The 20,327-nt window shown below is 45.8% G+C and overlaps 1 protein-coding gene across 1 annotated transcript in view; it reads left to right on the forward strand.

Moving 5' to 3' along the window:
* marchf8 (membrane-associated ring finger (C3HC4) 8) overlaps positions 1 to 19,923 on the forward strand; it is a gene marked incomplete at its 5' end in the record, with an annotated part of 41,571 nt that extends 21,648 nt beyond the window's left edge. Inside the window, 6 exons of the mRNA XM_069888078.1 lie at positions 5,543 to 5,593; positions 8,252 to 8,331; positions 9,091 to 9,915; positions 13,185 to 13,365; positions 15,326 to 15,473; positions 18,108 to 19,923. Of these exons, the coding sequence (XP_069744179.1) occupies positions 5,543 to 5,593; positions 8,252 to 8,331; positions 9,091 to 9,915; positions 13,185 to 13,365; positions 15,326 to 15,473; positions 18,108 to 18,412 (1,590 nt within the window). The remainder of the gene's footprint in view (positions 1 to 5,542; positions 5,594 to 8,251; positions 8,332 to 9,090; positions 9,916 to 13,184; positions 13,366 to 15,325; positions 15,474 to 18,107) is intronic.
* Between the last annotated feature and the right edge of the window lie 404 nt (positions 19,924 to 20,327).

The raw sequence follows: 20,327 nt of genomic DNA on the forward strand, positions 1-20,327 counted from the left end.
GTCATCTGTAAATTCTCCCCTTGAAGAAGAGCTCAGGCCCGAAATATCGGCAGTATATAATTTGCCTTCTATAGATGCTGAAAAGCCCAGTTGAGTTCCTCCAGCATTTCGGTGTTTTTACTGCAGCCTACCATGTTTCTGTCAACTATTATTCTGCTGAGTCCCACTGACCTGAACCCTGACCAGAAACCAACCATCCACGTACCAGTCCAAATTTTTCTTGCATCTTAAAATTGAGCTTGCATTCACCACTTCAGCTGGGAGCTCGTTCCACACTCCCACTACTCTTTGTGAAGGTTCCATAGAAATATAGAGCCTTACAGCTTAAAACTGGCCCTTCTTCCCTTCTAGCCTGTGCCGAATTATTATTCTGCCTGGACCCTCTGACCTGCACCCAGTTTATAGCCCTCCATACCCCACCCATCCATGTACTGTCCAAGTTTTTCTTAAATTTTAAAGTTGAACCTGCATTTACCACCTCAGCTGGCAGCTCGTTCCACGGATTCAAAATGGATGTTGTCCTGAACAGACAGCGCAGCGCTGTGGTTTATACCTGAGGACTTTGCTCCCTGGGGTTCTTCCATCAGTATATTGCAGATGAGGCTATTACTTGTTGACAAGGCGATCTGTGCCATGTGTTTCCATTTCCCAGGCAGAATCATGTGCGAGGATATAGGCCTGTCCTGACTGAATGTTTTTTTTACTTTGCAAACATAAAGAATTAGGAGCAGATGTAGGCCTGTCGAGCCTACTTTGTCATTTAGTGTAATTGTGGCTGACCTGAAGGTGGCCTCATCGCCACCTACTTAGCTTTTTCCCCATCTCCTTTACTAGTAAAAAATCTATCCAACCTTAAATATATTTACTGAGGTCACCTCCACTGCTTGAATTCCACAGATTCACCACCCTCTTTGAAAAACAGTTCCTCTTCATCCTAAATCAGCTACCCTGAATCTTGAGGCTATGTCCCCTAGTTCTGATCTCCCCCACCAATGGAAACAACTTGCCTACTTCTTTCTGATCGATGCCTTTCATAATTTTATGTTTCTTAAATATAAAATTCAGACATACAGCACAGTAACAAGCTATTTCGGCCAACAGGTCTGTGCCGCCAAATTTACACCCAATGAACCTACACTCTTGGTATGCTGTAAACGGTGGGAGGAAACTGGAGTCCCCGGGGAAAACCCATGTAGACACAGGGAGAATGTACAAACTCCTTACAGACAGTGTGAGATTCAAACCTGATCTCTATAGCTGGCGCTGTAAAGGCACTGCGCTAACTGCTACGCCAAACGTGCCGCTCAATATGATCCCCTCTCATTCTTCTAAATTCCAGTGTGTACAGACCGGACGACTTGATCTGTCCTCGTAGGCCAAATTCTCCATCCCTGGAATCAACTTGGTGAACTTTCTCTGCACCGCCTCCAAAGTCCGACCCAGTACTCCAGATGCGATCTCGCTAGTACCTTGTACAGTTGCAGTATAACCCCCCCTCCCCCTTCCGCTGCTAAATTCCATCCCTTCAACAATGAAGGCCAACATTCCATTTGCCTTCTTGATAGCCTGTTGCACTTACAAAACCAATTTATTGCATTTTATGCACAAACACTCCCAAGTCCTTCTGCATGGCAGCATGCTGCAATCGCTTTCCATTCAAATAGTATAGTCATGTGTTGCTTAACGTCCGCGATATGTTGTGTGAAGTAGGATATTATGAAATTTGGACATTGTGCGACCATATTATACACGAATGACAGGTGATTAGAAGTGGCATGGGTGAATTAAATCATTCTGTGACAGCAACATTTGGTGCCGTGGTAGCCTTGCATTAGAATAATTGTCGGAGCACATTTTTGCCACAGCTTCGACCATCATTAATTTTGTACTTGAACATGGTGCGTGGAGAAATGGACGGGCTAATTTTCTGCAATGCTTCTGCTGGATGCCCGGAGTTCTTCAGTCTTGTGGCAGCAGATCTGTCAGTTTATGTGACCAGAAGCATTTTGCAATAATGACAAACAGTGGCCGTTACTGAGAGGATCGCTGATTGAAAGGAGGAAGTTCAAGTTCAGTCACGAGTGATAGTTTGCTGCGTCTTGTGCTCAGATCAGTATTGCTGAACGTACATCGATGCGGTTGGATGTTGCCCGAACCAATGTCGTGCGGTGCAGGGCTGTATTCTGATCTTAAACGGGGAGCTTTGGCATTGATGTTGGCTCTTCATCAGGTGTACTGCTGTTGTCTTGGTGGTCTGAGCTGAGGGTGCAGCGCTAGGCTAAGACATCCACAGAAAAACACTCTTTCCACTTTTCTCTCCTCACCCCCCCCCCCACATTCTCTGCCCTTCACCCCACTGTCCTCTATCATGATTCAATTTATCGCCATTTAATACTCTGCAATAGTACGTGGAATTTATCGGCAGAAAGAGAAGCAAAAGCATATCCATGGATTTGCCTCCAGTGCTGCTGCAGCCGTGCAGAAGGTATCGCGGCCTGAGCTCCAACACGATCAGAACCCTTCAGGCCTCTCTCTCATCCCAGTTCTGATGCCTGGTACTCCTCCAGCCCATTCTTGAACCACTGCCTGCATGGGTTCCTCGCCAACAGCCTGTGGCTTGTCATTCAACTCCAGAACCCCTCACTGGTTTGCCCCCGTGGTCACTGTCCCATGGGTCGTCTCCTCTGCTTCTTCTCAAATTTGGAGGGGGGGGGCGAAAAAGTTTTTTTTTCCCTCTGCTGGGCCACACCAGTGGCAGCATTGTCGTTACAGCTGCCATCCAGGCACCTCTTTGGGCTCACTCCATCCAGCAATTTACTCCCCTAACTTCACCCTTGGATATAGGGACTGTTTACTGTCCTTTCACTTCATGTTTGCAGCCTCTGTGAATGATGGAATTTATTGTCACACTCACGAGTACAATGGGGCTGAAACAAAGTCTCCATATTGCAGTTGATACACAAAAGTGCTGGAGAAATTCAGCAGGTCCTGCAGCGTCCATAGGAAGCAGAGATGTGTGGCCAACGTTTTGGGCCCGAGTCTTTCGTCAAGGTTATGAGCGAAGAGTCTGTGGTTTCTTCGCTCCTGAAATTCTTGCTGCAGCCAAAAAAAAAGATGCTTTGTCGTAAACAACCTCCAGTAAATTAAATGCGGTGTTAAACAAGGATCTAATGTTGATGAGGACTGGAAGACCTCTATTCTGGGGAGCAGGTGGAGGAAGGGGCGAGAGGTTGTTTGGTCAGCTTCAAGGTTCGTCAAGTGGCCGAACTGAAATGCTGGAGGAACCTGGCTGATCTTGCAGCGTCCGTAGGAGGTAAAGATATATTACCAATGTTTCAGGCCTGAGCCCCTTCAAGGTAGAAGCAAAAAACAGACAGGCTTCTGAATTAAAGACTGGAAGAGAAAAGGGGAAGAGTCCAGATCAACAGACAAAGGTTGTTAATTGGATTGGATGTAATAAGAGGTGAGAATTGATAGGAGACTGGGAAGAGCTAGAGGAAGGGGGAAGAAGATGGGGTTGTTTCTAATTGAAACTGGATAAGTAGTTGTTTATGCCACCTGGTTGGAAGGTGAGATGTTGTTCCTCCAATTTGGTCTCAATCTGGCAGTGCATGAGATCATGGACAGACACGTTAGCACAGCAATGGGGCAGGGAATTGAAATGGGTGGTCACTGGGAGATCCACACTATTGCGGTGTTCAGAGCTGAGGTACTGAATGAAGTGATCTCTCCGTTTGTGTCCAGTCTCTCTGTAGAGGAGACCACAGTGGGAGCACCGGATGCAGTCGACTACCCTCTGCAGATTCTTAAATGAAGTGTTGCTTCACTTGGAAGGACTTTAGTGAGGGAGGAGGTGTTGGTGCAAGTGGAGCATTTCCTGTGGTCACAGGCGAACGAACCATTAAATTGGGAAGGAGGAACAGGTGGAGTCATGGAGGGGGTGGGGGAGTAGTCCCTGCAAAAGGAGGAGAGGGGAATGTGAATCTGGTGCTGGGATCCCGTAGAAGGTGATGGGAATGGCACAGGAGTGGACAGAGATGGTGGGTGAAGACAAAGGGAATCCCATCCTTGCTGCACGAGGGGGTGGAGGTGGCCAGGGCAGATGTGTGGGTAGTTGAAGGAATGGGGCTCTGTCCTGGTTTCTTGCCATTACGCAGGAGACCATGTTGGCCAGCAGCCCATTGATTGTTGCCACAGAGTGAAATACGAAAGTCTGCAGACGCTGTGATTATAGGGAACAACATACAGAAATGCTGGAGGAACTCAGCTGGTCTTGCAGCGTCCATATGCGGTAAAGATATATTACTGATGTTTCAATCCTGAGCCCTTCAAGGAATAAGCAAGAACAGGAAGGTGTCAGAATAAAGGCTGAAGACTGGCTGGGGGAGGAGCAGAGAAAAACAAAAGGTGGATATGATAAGAGGATAGGATTGGCCATTCACAGGATGGGGAGGGGGGGGGCTGTCTGTCTGCTTTACTACTTGCCCTTCTCTTGATGATCGTGTCCTGATGTCAACAATATTGCTGAAGAACTCCAGGACCAGAGTCCGCTTTTGGCAAGGGGGACAATGTTTTAAGTTCTATTGATTTTTTTTTAAATTAGAAATACAAGGAAAGTATGCTGAACGGTTGCATCATAGCCTGGTTTGTCAATATGGCTGCCCAGGAACCCAGAAGGCAGCAAACGTAGCCAGGTCCATCACAAACTCTAGCCTCCTATCGATTGCAGACATCTGCCTCAAGAAGGCAGCCAACATTCTAAAACCACTTCTCACCTTTGGGCATAAGGTACAGAAGCCTGAAGACCAGTGCTTCTGGGTTCAAGAACAGTTTCTTTCCAACAACTATAAGGATTGCTAACCTCCCCTTGATAAACTAATCGGTAACTACTCCGTCACCATGAAAGAATTGCCTGCACAATTTCTGCCACTTTTATTTGCACAAGGATAACTGAATACTGTGTTATCGACCTTTTTTTTGTGTTTGTTCTCTTTAATTTCATTTTCATCGGTTTTTTTTTAAGATGCTTTTGTGGTTGATTTTTTTAACAAAGCACCTGTGGATCTGCCGTAGGTAAGAATTTCAGGCATAAAAAAACATAGGGAAAAAAAAATAGAAACATAGAAAAATAGATGCAGGAGTAGGCCATTTGGCCCTTAATCCTACACCACCATTCAATATGATCATGGCTGATCAGTACCTGGTTCCTGAGAATAAAGCTAATTAATATTGGCACTCTCTGGGACAGCGCAAGTGGCAGAACAGCTCCAGTAACTGGGGTTTCATCCTGACCTGCATGGCTCTCCCCATGGAGTTTGTACGTTCTCCTGGGCTCTAAATTGCCGCCAGCATGGAAATGAGAATCTGGGAGCAGGTTGAGCATGCAGACTGCAGGACAATAAAATGGGGCTGGTGTAACGTGGAGCTGAATAACTCCTAGTTGTGACTTCAGTTAATAGAAGATGAGCCTTTGTTTGTAGCACTGCTGTATTTGGGAGTGTTTTGGTCAGGAAGGGTAATGTGCCTCGCCTTTCTCTTGCAGAATGAGAAGCCTCTGGCTCATTCGACTAGCCGTTCCAGCAACATCTCAAAGGTATGTGCTGATGTACTGCAATGTTGTTTCCCTTAAATTTTATTATAAAATCTTCACTTCTTTGCTTGCAGTGCTGTCTTGCCATGTGAAATTCCTGTAATTTATTTTCCAAATAAAAGCTGCACCACTCCTTAGCATGGATTGAGTGTTAAGAGTACTGTGTATTGATTTTAGATTTTTTTTGTCAGAATACACATGGCATCACGTACAACCCTGAGTTTCTTTTTCCTGCAGCAAGCAGAATTACCACTTATTGGTAGTGCAAAAAAGAATTCTACATGGCATACATCTGTAAACAAACTGTGTAATACAGAGGGGGGAGAAAACAAGTGCAAAAGTAAAAGTCCTGAAATGAGTCCCTGATTGAATTTGTCGTTGAGGAGTCTGATGGTGGAGGGGTGGCAACTGTTCCTGAACCTGTTGGGGCGAGTCTTGTGGCACCAATACCTCTTTCCTGATGACAGCAATGAGAACAGTGTGTGTGCTGGGTGGTGTAATGATTGCTGCTGCTCTCAGAGGGCAGCACTCCCTGTAGCTGTTCTTGATGATGGGAAAGGGTTTGTGTGTGATGTCCTGGGGTTGTGTCCACTTATTTTTGCAGGGCTTTAAGCTCGGGGTATTGGTGTCAGGCAAACCATGATGTATTGCAGGATAAAAATATTTCCTGGGTGAATGCTGTTTGTCTTTCGACCAACTGAGAGACGGGCATGTAGTCCTGTGGAAATGTCACATGGGGGTGGAGCGTGCAGCTTGCACAGAGTGGTTCTAGCTTTGACATACCTGTCGCTGTGAAACACGAAAATCTGCAGGCGCAGTGATTATAGTAAAAACATGCAGAAATTCTTCAAATTATAAGCAAAGAACAGGAATAAAGACTGAAGAATGGCAGGGGGAGGTTCCAGGTGAATAAAAGGTGTTAATTGGATATGATAAGGAGAAAGGTGGGAATTAATTATTGGTCTGTGAAAGAAGATAGGGAGAGAGGGAAAGACTTCAGGGGGAGGTTTAATAGAAACCGGAGAAGTTGATGATAATGACATGAATGCCATCCGGTTGGAGGGTGCCAGTCCAAAGGCAAAAGTGCTGTTCCTTCAGTTTGCGGGTGGTCTCTGTCTGGCAGTGCATGAGACTATAGACAGACCTGTCAGCAAGGGACTGGGACGGGGAATTGAAATGGATGGCCATTGGGAGATCCACGCTGCCCTATTGCTGTATCTGCATGGAGGAGGGTTTTGGAGGTTGTTTTCAAACTTTAAATTGGAATGCACAAGCACAGTTTGATCTCTCCACTTAGTTAGTCATTTCTCAAATTGCAAATGTGCAATAGACATATTTTCACCACATTGTACCGACTCCTTGACTTTAATTTACCAACCATTTACATTCTAAGAAGCAGGTCTTCATCATATACTTTGTCTGGCCTTTTTGATATTTGAAGGTTTGCTTCAAGTGTTAACCCAGCATCGTGTCTCCTCTGTAAGTTGAGGAATGGCTGATATAATGTCTGATATCTGTTGTAACTCCTACCCTTTTGCCTTGGCTCTGAAACTCTAATGTGCGGGACTAGAATTCAATCACATTGGGCAAGTCCTGTTTGAACGGTGCAATGCAAATGTCAACTCGATCATTATATGCCACAGGGCACCTACTGTGCATCATACCTGCTGGGAATTTGAATGATGCATTCAGGTACTCATTTTGAATCCACACTTAGTGGATGGTTTCTGTTTGCTGCATGTAATACACGTTTGACATCGCTGCAATTATGTGACTACATGTAACACAAGGCAAATGGAACAAGACATCTGCTCCCGGTGATCCACTGTCAAAGACTACTAATTTTCTACATTATGGGCTAACTCTAATTCAAACCTCCTTTGCTCCAAGTGTACTCCAACCTTTTGGTGCTGTGTGCTTGGATTGTAAGCTGTGAGACTGATTAAATCCTCTGCTAATTCCACAACCTGCTGTCAGCTAACCAGAATAGGTAGGTCCCCCTAATTCCACTTGCAGTCCCTGGTGGGATCTGCCATCTAGAGGCTCTTGACCTGGCGTGGCGTCGTGCGAGTACACTCGCTCTTCCTTGTCCAACTCCTGAACACGTGTGAATTTCATTGGTTCAACCTAGGGCACTTTGCAGGGGAGTCAAGGTATTGGAAGGACACAGGCCCAAAACGTTGGTTACCCTTTACTTCCTATAGATGCTGCATGACCTACCAAGTTTCTCCAGTCTTTTCCTGTTTCAAATGTTGAAAGCCATGTACAGAGTAGATATAGAAAGATCCTTTGCTTGGGCAAAAAGGCACAACTTCGAATTGGAAGGCGTCCACTTAGAACAGAGATGTGGAGAAATTTCTTCAGCTAGAGGGTGGTAAATCTGTGGAATTTGTTGCCATAGGCAGCTGTGAAAACCAAGACATTGGGTGCATTTAAGGCAGAGATTGATAGGTTCTTGATTAGCCAGGGTATCAAAGGTTATGGGGAGAAGGCCAGGAAGTGGGGTTGAGTGGGAGAATGGATCAGACTCAATGAGCTGAATGGCCTATTCTATTTCTCGTGGTCTGCTTCATCCTGCTGGAGAGTTGCTGCGATGTGACTGGTGTACGGTGTGTTGATGGTCATGGCTATGCTAACATGAGCTTTGTGTTGTGCTGACAGGTAGGCAGCCCCACCTCTGTGACGGCCCCTCACAGCTTCTCCAGGACGTCAGTCAGCCCCTCGGACCAGGATATCTGCAGGTAATTCTCGTCCCTTTGGTCCTTGCAGTGGCACCCTTTGTTCGTGGAGCAAATTACCACCTCGGACTCTTGCATCCACTGGGTGGACTGCTCTCCTGACTATAACAGCCCTATGTTCCATACCAGATGGACCTCAGCCTCAGCAGCTTTAAACTATTAAGATTTGGCTCCTAAGCTGGGATGAGAAGTTGGGAGCTGGTCTTTGATAGAAAGCAAGGTTCTCGTTCCCCTTCATCCAGTAGCACATGACGAAAATGGCACCCCTTGAAATAACCTATGATGTTACATCAGTTGAACAATTTCACAGTCGCATCTCAAAAGTAGAAGAAAAACTTGTAGGTTTGTTATAAGAGGTGGAAACAATCCACTGTTGAAAACTACTAATTTTCCGTGGTGTATCGATGGATTCATTGGGATGGGGTAACTAATCCAAAATATCTTTGACCCAAGTGTGCTGCAACCTCTGCTGCTGTGGTTAATCCCTCTGTTAATTCTACAACTTGCCATTAGCTGACCAGAGTAGGCCCCTCTAATTCACTCGCAATGATCATATCTTATAATTCCTTCATTTCACATCTGTAACTGTTTATTCGCGATCACGTGTTGTCAAAAATCAAATAGAAGTTCTGTTACTGTGAGCAGCGGCCCTGCATCTAATTAATTCATCCTATGCTGTTCTCATTTCTTTTCTCCCTGCCCCTCTGCACCCTCACATCCCTCCCCCCATTCCTTCTCTTTGTTTGCTCTCCCTGCATGCAGTTCCGATGCAAACCCTTCTGAACATATACCACCCAGTCCCTTGCAGACTGTTGTTGTCCTGACTGGGCCCAAAATTGGGCCTCCTCTGGTCCACGAAGTCGTTGCTACTCGTGCCTGCTGGGGTGTGCCACAAAGACCGAGGAACCGGGGTTCATTTGGGGAAGACTTGGCCCATCTCCTTTGGCCTGGGAGCCAAACCATGGACGGTGGAGAGGTGAAGCACTCCAGGTCCCTCAATGATGTCCACGCGAGGACTTGTCGCTCGGTGAGCAGTCTGAGCTTTCTCGGTAGGACGTGTTCTGATGGAAAATTAACACCAATCCAGGAGAAAAGCTCGAAAATGAGGAAACAGCATCACATTAAGAAGAGTGAAGACTATTACAAATCATTGAAAAATATCTTAAGTTCTCAGATGCAGCCCTTTGTTTGCGGCCCTCCTGAGAGCCGGGGGTCAAGAGATGGCCTCTGCGTGCTCGAGATAGCCATCGCTGAGGGAGAGCAAAGCAACGGAAGGTCGTACCTGTACAGATTGTTGTTCCCGTCCAGCCTGCGGGGTCCGAAGAGGGTTCCCGACGCCGAGGGGAGAGGTGCCTGCCTGTCTGTTACAAAGATGTCCAGTGACTCCTTCTGCTCCTCTGATGTCGGAGATGACGACGTCTTCGAGGAAGAGCCTGCGGCCGGAGCGCCTGGCTTGGAAATTGCCGAGGAAGATCCCCGAGCTCCTCTTTGCTCTTTTGAAGGCGATAGCGACCTGGAGCTCCCTTTCCTCGCATCTCCGAAATGGTGCCCCTCGCCCCCTCTGTCACCATCCTGGGAAGCCTGCAGGTTGGTTCTTCAGACAATAGCCCATCCCTCCCACCACTTTCCTCCCTTCTCTTCACTGTGATGCCTTGAATTTGAGCCCCTGACTGCATTGCTCCTGCGTAATTTTCCTACAATTCTGCTTCTTAGATGCTTGTTTTTGCAAATGCAGTGAGCCGGATGTTACCACCTGTTAAATGCTGAGATAGAAAGCTGACAACCACATTACTTTTCATTGAAGATGAATTGCATAATGGCTTCAGAATGTGCTGGAGAAACTCAGCAGGTCACACGGCATCCATGGGGAGTGAACAGTGGTCAAATTCCACTCACAATTCCCATACTGACATATCTGTCCATGGCCAAAACAAAAAAACCTGCAGATTGGAGGAATAACATCTAGTTTTCCGTCTGGCCACCCTCCAACCAGACGGCATTGACGTTGACCTCCAATTTCTGTGAACCCCCTCCCTTGGTCTCACTCTTTCCTCTGACTCTGTTCCTTCAGCTCCCTCCCCTTTTTCAGAGAGCTACCCTCTCTTCCGATCACTTCCACCTTTATCCACCTCTGTCCTATTACCAGTCAGCCTGGGCTCCTCCACCCTCCTCCTTCCCCCTCCTTTTCATTTCAGGCACCTGACAAAAGGCCCAGATCTAAAACGTTGGTTACCCTTTCACTTCCTATGGATGCTGTGAGATGTGCTGAGTTTCTCCGGCACGTTGGCATCCTGTACGTAGTAACACTGGGCGTTCCTCAGCAGAAGCAGTGAGAACGCAGCAGTAATGCTTCACACCAAGATGCAGGAGAGTTCCTTGGCACACCAGACCTCACTGAGTCACAGCCTTGCTTGAAATAATTCCTGTGGCAAGGACAAACAGTGTGTGGGGTGAGGAAATCTGGTACCCAGTCCAAAAGCCTGAGTGAATGAAGCTTTGTTCCTGGGAACTTGGATCCCAACAGGGGTGGGTGTGGGTAGGTTGGTCCCTTGTTCAGTGCATCTCTCAGTTGGGTAGATTGGGTTGGGGGCTTTCCTGCGAGAGTGGAGGAAGATTGGAGCAGATCCTTTGACACATTTCCTCCCTGCCACGTACACACTTAGTGGCCCACCTTGGAATCTATGAAACCTACTTCTTTCAAGGGGAGAGTGCTATGCTTGTCTCTTGTGGAAAGGTTAGAAATTGTAATGATGATTTCATCTGAGTCTGAGCCCAGGGACAAGTCTCACTGCATTCTGGTGTTGGGCAGGTGAATTGTGTCCTGAGTGAATCCAGGAAGGATTCCGTCAAAGGACCTTGGGGAAATTCTGGGAGTGCAGGCGGAAGTAATGAAAATTGCAGTACTACATGAGAACATTACAGTATAGTACAGACCCTTCAGCCTACAATAATCTATATAAACCTATTCCACAACAATTTAACCCTTCCCTACCTAATACCATGGCCCCTCTCTTTGTTGCATCCAAGAGTATTTTAAATATCCTCATTGTACCGGCCTCCACCAACACATTCCACGAACCTACTACACTGAGTTTAAAAAAAAAACTTACCCCTGACATCTCCCCTCACTTTGTACAGATGTCCTCTGGTATTTGCTATTGTTACCCTGGGGGGGACAAAAAGATGCTGGCTACCCCTCATAATCTTACACACCTCTCTTAAGTCATCTCTCATCCTTTGTTGCCCCAAGGAGAATTCTCAGTTGTAGCTTTGGTCTTGAGTGGAAGACGTTCAACCGTATTGTTTAATGATGGCTACATTTCCACTATAACAACCTACACAGAGTTGTTTCCATGCGATGAAGGTGATGTTCCAAGAAAACGGGGGCAGGGTGGCATTACAGAACTTGAGTGTCCCTGGTGGTGCTCACTGACCTGGGTTCATCTCCCCCCCCCCCCCCCCCCCCCCCCGACCCCCCCGACCCCCCCCCCCGCTCTGGTCCTTTTCTTCTTCCCATATCCCAAGGACCTGGTCAATTGACCACTGTACATTACTCCTGGTGTAAGTGAGTGATGGGGGATAGTTAATAACATGTGAGAGAGAATAGGTTGAAGGGAAAGAAGTGGATTAATGGTATGGCTCGAACACCTAGTGTAGCCTCGTTGGGCAGAATGGCCTCCAACATTGTTTGGAGACGTGAGAAGTTGTTTTCCCGGAGCTTATAAAACACAGAAATGCTGGTCTTGCAAAATCCACAAGAGGTGAAGAGATGTTACCAACGTTTTAGGCCTGAGCCCTTCCTCAGGGTACGAGCAAAAAGCAGGCAGGCACCTGAATAAAATGGCTGGGGGTGTGGATGGGGAAATTTAGGCCAACAGGCAAAAGGCAGTAATTGGACATGGATAGGAGGCATGTGCAATGTTTCATGTTTCACTCCATGGAGCTTCTGGTGAGAATCCATTGCTTTAGTGAACGCATAGCATACCTGGAGTTTCCCCAGTGAGTATCATGGGCAAACCTGGTGCTAGGATGAAGGAACAGAAAGTTGTGGGACACTTCTTTGAAATGGAATGAGTACAGGTACTCCCCAGCTTACAGCTGTAATTGGGACCGAAAGCTCGGTCATGTCTTGAAATGGACGCAAGTCAGAATTTGCCTGCTCGTGTGGCATAAATAAGTCTTAAAGAAGACATTTTTTAATCAAAATTTTCATCGTCTGAACTCGTTAGTCACCGTCATTTTCAACATCTTGTTAGTTGGCGACCTGGGGACCATAAGCTGGACATGACCCTCTTGATTCCTGTGTGCATGCGTGGGTTTTCGATTGGCGCATGCATGAGAGTTAGGTGCCCTAACAATATTGAATTTGCGCCCTTAACTCTTGCACATGCACCATCCAAACTCCAATTCGTGAACCCACTACGCATGTGCCAACTGAAGATTTGCGCATGTGTACAGGAACAGGAACCAAGATGGCCGCACCTAGCCTATGGACCCCGGGACGCTGACTAACAGGGTAAGTATGCACATTTTGGCTCTTGCGTATCCTGTTAGTGTTTGTCAAATACAACATAAACTGCATAAATTTTGTGTTTTGTCATACTTTTCCAAAAAAAATTTGGTCGTATGTGTGGCTGGATGCAAGTCACATAGGTTGCAAGCCGGGGAGTGCCTGTATAATGGATGGAAGTGTAACACTCGCCACCTGTACTTGCATTGTTGTCTAAGCTTCTGCCCAGAGTTAGAAAGAGCTTTGCACAGGGAAAATTTATTTGATGTTAGATGAGCTGTTGGGCTTTGATATCAACGGTTTGGGCTGCTGCAGATTGCAATTAATTTGCTTTTCTTTTATTCAGAATATGTCACTGTGAAGGAGATGATGAAGGTCCACTCATTACGCCCTGTCACTGCACTGGGAGTCTCCGCTACGTGCATCAGACCTGCTTGCAGCAGTGGATCAAGAGCTCTGACACCCGGTGCTGCGAGCTCTGCAAATATGAGTTCATCATGGAGACCAAATTAAAACCACTGCAGGAAGTACGTAAAGGTGCGGCGTGGGTCAGAGTAACTGCCTGGCAGTGTGGAATGCCGGCGAGCCTTTGGCAGCGGTGATTAACCGTCGGGAAGAGGGGGCAGAATAGAGTGGAGTGTGCTGATGACACTGCATTGAGTGTAAATCTAGTTGTGCAGACAGATAGTAGATCGGGTAAAGGGAGTGGTCAAGAGTCTGGGAGGAGGAGTCCGTGTGAGGTTGTCCACTTTGGAAGGAAAAATGGATGATAGTCGTATCAAAGTGATTGCTGTGAAAAAGGACTTTGTGCTTGTGCATGAATTGCAAAAGGTTGGTTTGCAGGCTGTCAAGAAGGCCAATGAAATGTTGGCGTTCATCGCTAGAGGGATTGATTTTAGGAGCAGGGAGGTTATGCTGCTACTGTATAAAATACTGGTGAGGATGTGTCTGGACTGCAGACTCTTCTAGAAGTCTCCAACCAGCTCCTTGGTCTTGCTGACATTGAGGGAGAACTTGTTGCACCCAAGCCACAGTACCTCAATCTCCCTTCTGTTTCGTCATCATTAGGGACCTTGCCTATGTTAATTGGGCCATGCAGGAAAATATCGGTGAAGTTGGAGTGGTGTTGGGCCGTGCAGCGACGGTCCAGCGGTGCCCCAGTGTTGGGGGTGATGGTGGAGGAGGTGCGGCCACCAATCCCCGCTCACAGCTCAGATCGGGAGCACGTGCTCAACCCAGGCTAGCTTCATCTCTCACACAGAGAAAGCTCGGGAATTACAATAGCACCTCCTGCATCCACTAATTTGTCCAAAGAGTAAGTGTACAGCGGGAATTAAAATCGAGCCACAAAACCAGTGTAGATGTGGAAGGAGGGCAGGAGTAGGTGGCCAACCCCCACCCCCCCCCCCCCAAGTTCAAGTTTATTGTTATACGGTTGTATAAGTACAACTGGATGAAACAGCAGTTTTTGGTCCTCAGTGTAAAATCATGCAAACATGTATATAGAAGCAGCACACATTTGTATGCAGTATAAATAAATATTATTAAACAAATAGTAGATTCTCAGAGGGATTGTTCGAGTAGTTCATTAGTTGTTCAGCAGTCTCACTGCCCTTGAGAAGAAGCTGTTCCTCAGCCTGGTGGTACTGGCTCTGATATTTCTGTGTCTCTATCCCAATGGGAGTAGCTGGAAGATGCTCTATGCTGGGTGGTGGAGGTCCTTAATGATTTTGTGTGTCCTCTTTAGACAATGATCCCAGTAGATCACATCAATTGTGGGGGTTGGGGTGGGGGGTGTGGGAGAGACTCCAGTGATCCTCTCTGCCGTTCTTGTGCTCTTGTAGATTGAACTTTTCTCTGCAGTAACCTTACCGCATTGTGTTCCAGCCGTCCAGGATGCTCTTGATAGAGCTCCTGCAGAAGGTTGACGTGATGGTGGCCGGTAGCCTCGCCCGCCTCGGTCTTCTCAGGAATTGCAGTCACTGTTGCATCTTCCTGACAAATGAGGCGGTGTGTCCAGGATGGGTCACTACTTCAGTGGACTCTGTGGAACTTGGTGCTCTCTACTCTCTCCACAACTGATCAATTAATGTGCAGTGGAGCGTGGTCATCCCTGGTCCTCCTGAAGTCCACAATAATTTCCTTTGTCCTGTCCATGTTGGGATCTGGAGGTAGCTCTAATGTTCGCTGAAGAGGCCATTCCTCTGCCTCGATCCACTCTTCTGCACAGTGTCCATATCGACTGGCTCAGTTAAAACCAGGAGGTGGGTTGTCCAAGCCAGATCTTTGAGCACACTGGAATTGATTGCATGGAACTGAGAAACCACGTTCCATACAGCACTCACTTTCGTTCCAGACCAGGAGTGAGCCTCAGGTTTGTTCACTAGCTGAGGTGAGTGAGGTGCCAGACCACAAAGCCCCCTTTCTACCGAACGCTTGTGAATCTCGTCATATTAGCACGCTCTGACATTTGCCTTTCTTCCACAGTGGGAGAAGCTGCAGATGACTGCAAGAGAGAGGAGAAAGATCCTGTGTTCAGTCACATTCCATATCATTGCCATCACATGTGTGGTGTGGTCATTGTATGTACTGATTGATAGGACAGCTGAGGAGATTAAACAAGGCCAGACCAATGGTAGGTATAACCCTTTCCACACCTTGACTAGTAGATCCTCGAGTTCTGTTGTTCATTCATAAATCTGTCATCTGCTGCAAATTAATTTAAATGTAATCTTTAAATGAAATATATTGAATGTATTGAAGTTGCATAGGTTTTTGAAGAATAGGGGAGTTCAGGGTTCTGGGGAACAGATGGGTAAGTGAAGCTGCGTCCATGGGAAGATCTCGTTGGATGACAGAGTGGGCTCGAAGGCCGAATCCTGCTCCTGTTTCTGTGCTCTCAATGGGATGGGGGGGCTAATTTTAACTCTGTTTCGTCTCAGTGAAGGAGTGGTTGTTAGCTGATTTCAGATTTATCATGAGAATCCATGCATGACATCATATACAACCCTTGGATTTTTGTTTCTTGCGGGCAAGGCAGAATTACCACTTACTGGTAGTGCAAAAAAAAACTGACTCAATGTACACATGTAAACAAACTGTGCAATACAGAGAGGAAAAAAATATCAATAAAGTGCAAGAGTCCTTAAATGTGTCCCTGATTGATTTTATTATTGAGTGTGATAGTGGAGGCATAGGAGGTGTTCCTGAACCTGGTGGTGTGAATCTTGTGGCACCAACACCTCTTTTCTGATGGCAGCAGTGAAGACAGAGCATGTGCTGGGTGGTGGGGATCCTTGATAATTGCTGCTGCTGCTGTTCTCGATGGTGGGGAGGATTTTGCCTGTGATGTTCTGGACTGTCTCCACTACCTTTTGCAGGGCTTTTTACTCAGGGGTGCTCAGCCGCAGTGGATTGGCTGATAGGCCGGATTCTCAGCTGGGTTTGGAAGTCCACATCCCAGCACTGAATGGACTGGTTGGACCAGAGTCCTATACCATTTGGAAGAGGAAGTGGATGCGCTTGTATGTGGGAAGGCCTCTGGCTGCTTGAACAAGAGCTCAGGCCAAAACATCGACAATATATCTTTGTGTCCTATGGACGCCAAAGACGAGCCGAGTTCCTTCAGCGTTTTGATGTGTTTTTTACTGCAATCACAGAGTCTAGACTTTTGTTTCACTCATGACCAGATCAACCATGATCTCACTGATTGGTGGAACAGTTTTGACAGGCTGGGTGGCTGACTCCTGCTCCTAGATTTAGAAATTTAGTTGGTGAAGGTGTGGTTAAGCAAGATGGAGCGATTAAGTTCATGAGCACTTGAGAACAGACACAGAATCCCTGCAGTCTTGGAGAGCTATTGGCTCAGAGCAGATTTGAGCAAAGGACAGCAGCAAGCCATTGATGGGGATTAAAAGCAGGCTTAAATGGCAGAGGAGAGGGGTGGCAGGACTACACAGTTCTGAATGATTGCAGAGTGGAACCCAGTCAGCTCACTGCTGAGACCGAATGCCTCACAGCTGCAAGCTCCAGTATTAATCGAGGTACATCAAGAGGGCAGAAGGCTGGTGTTACAGAAGTGCAAGCAGATGGATGATAGTCTTTGAAATTGGTTAAAGTGGAGAAACAGGTTTTAATCTTTCCAGCATTTAATTACTTCAACTTGGTCTCTGAGGCTCGATGAGCATCGATGAAAGTGTGGTCAGTGGTGGAGGGGAAAGTGCTCGTTTGCTATTGAACTCAAATATTTTCAATGACGTCTTTTTTTTTTGCAAAGAGTCAGTGTGCCTGTTGCACAGCTGTTCTCAACCTTTTTTGGGTTATGCCTTCCCCCTTCTTTCCTTCCCCTCCCGGACTATGCTCAAAGTATATATACTTAGAACATCGAAACCTACAGCACAGTGCAGGCCCTTTGGCCCACAGTGTTGTGCTGACATCATAACCTACTCTGCCAATTGTCTAGAATTTCCCTACTGCATGCCTTTGTTTTTCTCTGTTCCATATACCTATCTAATAGTCTCTTAAAAGATCCTTGGTACCTGCCTTCATCATCGTTGTCGGCAGATTTAAGGGTTAGCTTGGCAGATTGTCGACCGGCAGCCACGGGTCAGGTGTAGATGGTAACAGCGCCAGGCTCACACAGACATCCCGAGAAGGATCTTAAAGCAATTAGCTGTGTAATTTCTGCATTGGGGCTGGTTTGCCTGTTCTCGACCAAGATGCAGGGCCTGATGGGAGTGGCTCTTTGCAGAAAGTTCTGGAAAGAAGGAATAACAGGACTTTCCCTTACCTGTTCAAGCACTTCTGTTGTCTTGATTGTGCTTGGATGGGCCCCCTACCCTGTGAAGCAGTCATGTTTTTGTATCTTCCACACTTGTTTCCTGCTGACTACATCAAAAGCATAAAAGTATTGTTACGTACGGTGAAAATAAAACAAGGCTTTACTTAAATGTGCTGTGGGGGGGGCCCCCCTCCTCCCCCCATTGAGAATGGGTACAGTGGCATAATCCAAGGAAGTGGAAATTGGGGCAAGTGGGAATGAGGGCTGAGATGGGAACTGAAATCTTTGAGCATGTGAACCCTGGCTATCACCAAAGATGCCATACACAAGTTCAAAATGATTAATTTATGTTCATGATTCTATCTACACTGTAACTGCAATCACAGCGACTACAAGCTCTAGTGTTTCACCTCATTTATCTTCTCCGCGTGTTTGCTACCAAGGCGAATGATGTGACATTACTAAAATGTTACTAACGTGTCTCCACAGGCATTTTAGAGTGGCCATTCTGGACTAAGCTGGTGGTTGTGGCAATTGGATTCATTGGGGGACTGGTGTTCATGTATGTTCAATGCAAGGTATACATACAGCTCTGGAAGAGACTGAAGGCTTACAACAGGGTGATCTACGTGCAGAACTGTCCAGAGACCAGCAGGAAGAGCGTGGTGGAGAAACCCCCACTGACGGAGCAAAGCTGTGAGAACAAGGGGGCTCCTGCAGTCCAACATTCGGATATCAACTCTCTGCATTGTACGGAACCAGAGGATCACGGGATGGGAATACTGAATGTCTAAACCTTACTCAATGGGGTAATATCCCTCCCTCCCCGAAGTCTTGGCACAGGTTGGGATGGTCTTAAAAAAAAACCAACAATTTACTTGTTGAAGAGAACCAACGATCACTTGCTGACGTCAGTGTGATCTCGTATAATGAATGACTTTGCAAAAAATGAAAACGTCATTGAAAATATTTGAGTTCAATAGCAAACGAGCACTTTCAACTTAAAGTTTTGCATTTTGTGACCATGTTTTAGCTGGAAATTCAACTATAGAAAGCCATGATTATATTGAGGGGATAAAATGACTATTTTCAAAGAAAATAGTAATATCCATGAAATGGTGATAATTGAGGCACAGAATTGATTATTTTTAATTATTTTAGAGGGTTCTTTTAGATCTGTTCTCCAAGACAGCCACATCGCAAAGTGCAATTATTCCTTTGGGGTTTTTTTTAAAAAAGTTTTCACATTCGTTCCATATTTAGGAATAAGGTCCTGTTTTTTTATTTCCTTTTTTTCCAGATAAAATTATTTATTAGAAAATTATGAGAGGGTGGATTTGGTGAATTTGGGATCAATTTATGCTTCCCTCTAAGTGTATGCTTAAGCAGCAAAGGGTTATAATACTGCGTATATTTGTAATTTAATATAAAACTTAAAATATAATTTCTATTTATTAAACTAGCAGCTTTTTGCATATTGTTTCTAAATTTGTATGGCAACACAGTACACAAGTGTAGGAGGAAATTCAGCAGGTCACGCAGCATCAATATGAAGCAAAGGGATACAACCAATATCTCGGATCTGAGCCCTTCGTTGAGGTATGAGCAAAACTCAGGCAGGTGGTGGGGAGGGAGGAGAATTAATTTGTATGCTAGCTGAACTACAGGCACCATATGACCAGGTCATGCTGATGTTTCAATCCAAGACACAGTCTCTTCTGAGCCACAACCTGTTGCGAGTGGCTCTGTAGATTTTGGGGGCAGAGATCAATTTGGTTGATCAGTGATACCGCTCTGTTTTGGGGATGAAATTATGTGCTTTTTGACTGCGACATCCACAAATCGGTGGCCCTATTTATTGGACATTTTCATCTATCCGTGGAATTTTGTTTTTAGTCAGGCCATTCTACAAAATATTTGGAAACTATTTATCAAAAAAAAAGAATCTTGCAGTTTTATTTTTTTAACGACAGTGCGGCCAGAAAAGGCTAAAGACCGAGAATACAATCCTTTATAGCAATGTCACCACAGTCGGAACAAGCCTGGACTTGAATCTTGTGCTTTTCCTTTTAGAAAAAAGAAGTTAGTTAAATCTGTGGATTCTTTTGAACTGTTGCCTGCAGCCAGTGCCACAAGGCATAGAAACCCCACTGAGTTAACTAGTTGGGGGTGGGGGGGGTGGGGTGGGGGTGGTGAGGGGAAGAAGTGGTGTGTTATACTTTAAATGTATAGTTTTGTATTTCATTGTGTTCTTTTTCACAGTACAGTATTAAATGTGTTGTCAAATACATTGCATAGTTTCCCAATAAACGTTGACTTTGTTGTATACATGTGTGGTCTCTCCTCCGGTCTTGGAAAGGAATTTCAGGCCGTCCGGGCCTACTGGTGTCAAGCATTCAGCCATTTGGGCAGTGTGTGTGATGAGAGATAAATGCAGCATGTTTCTGGCCGATTCCCGTTAGTAACTGGAGAAGTGAGGAAACGAGGGTGATGTTGTGGGGGATGGCCAAGAAAAAGAACACTTGAAAATATTTATTAGAAAACTATCAGAGAGGGTGCATTTGGTGATATTACTACTGTGTTAATTTAAAATGTAAAATATTTATTTATAAAGCTAGCAGCTTTTTGAATATAATTTCTAAATTTGTTTTGCAACGTAATGCACAAGTGCTGGAGTAATTCAGCATCTATAGGAAGCAAGAAACATAA

The sequence above is a fragment of the Narcine bancroftii genome, chromosome 6 (genome assembly GCF_036971445.1).
Source record: "Narcine bancroftii isolate sNarBan1 chromosome 6, sNarBan1.hap1, whole genome shotgun sequence".
NCBI classification, from domain to species: Eukaryota; Metazoa; Chordata; class Chondrichthyes; order Torpediniformes; family Narcinidae; genus Narcine; species Narcine bancroftii.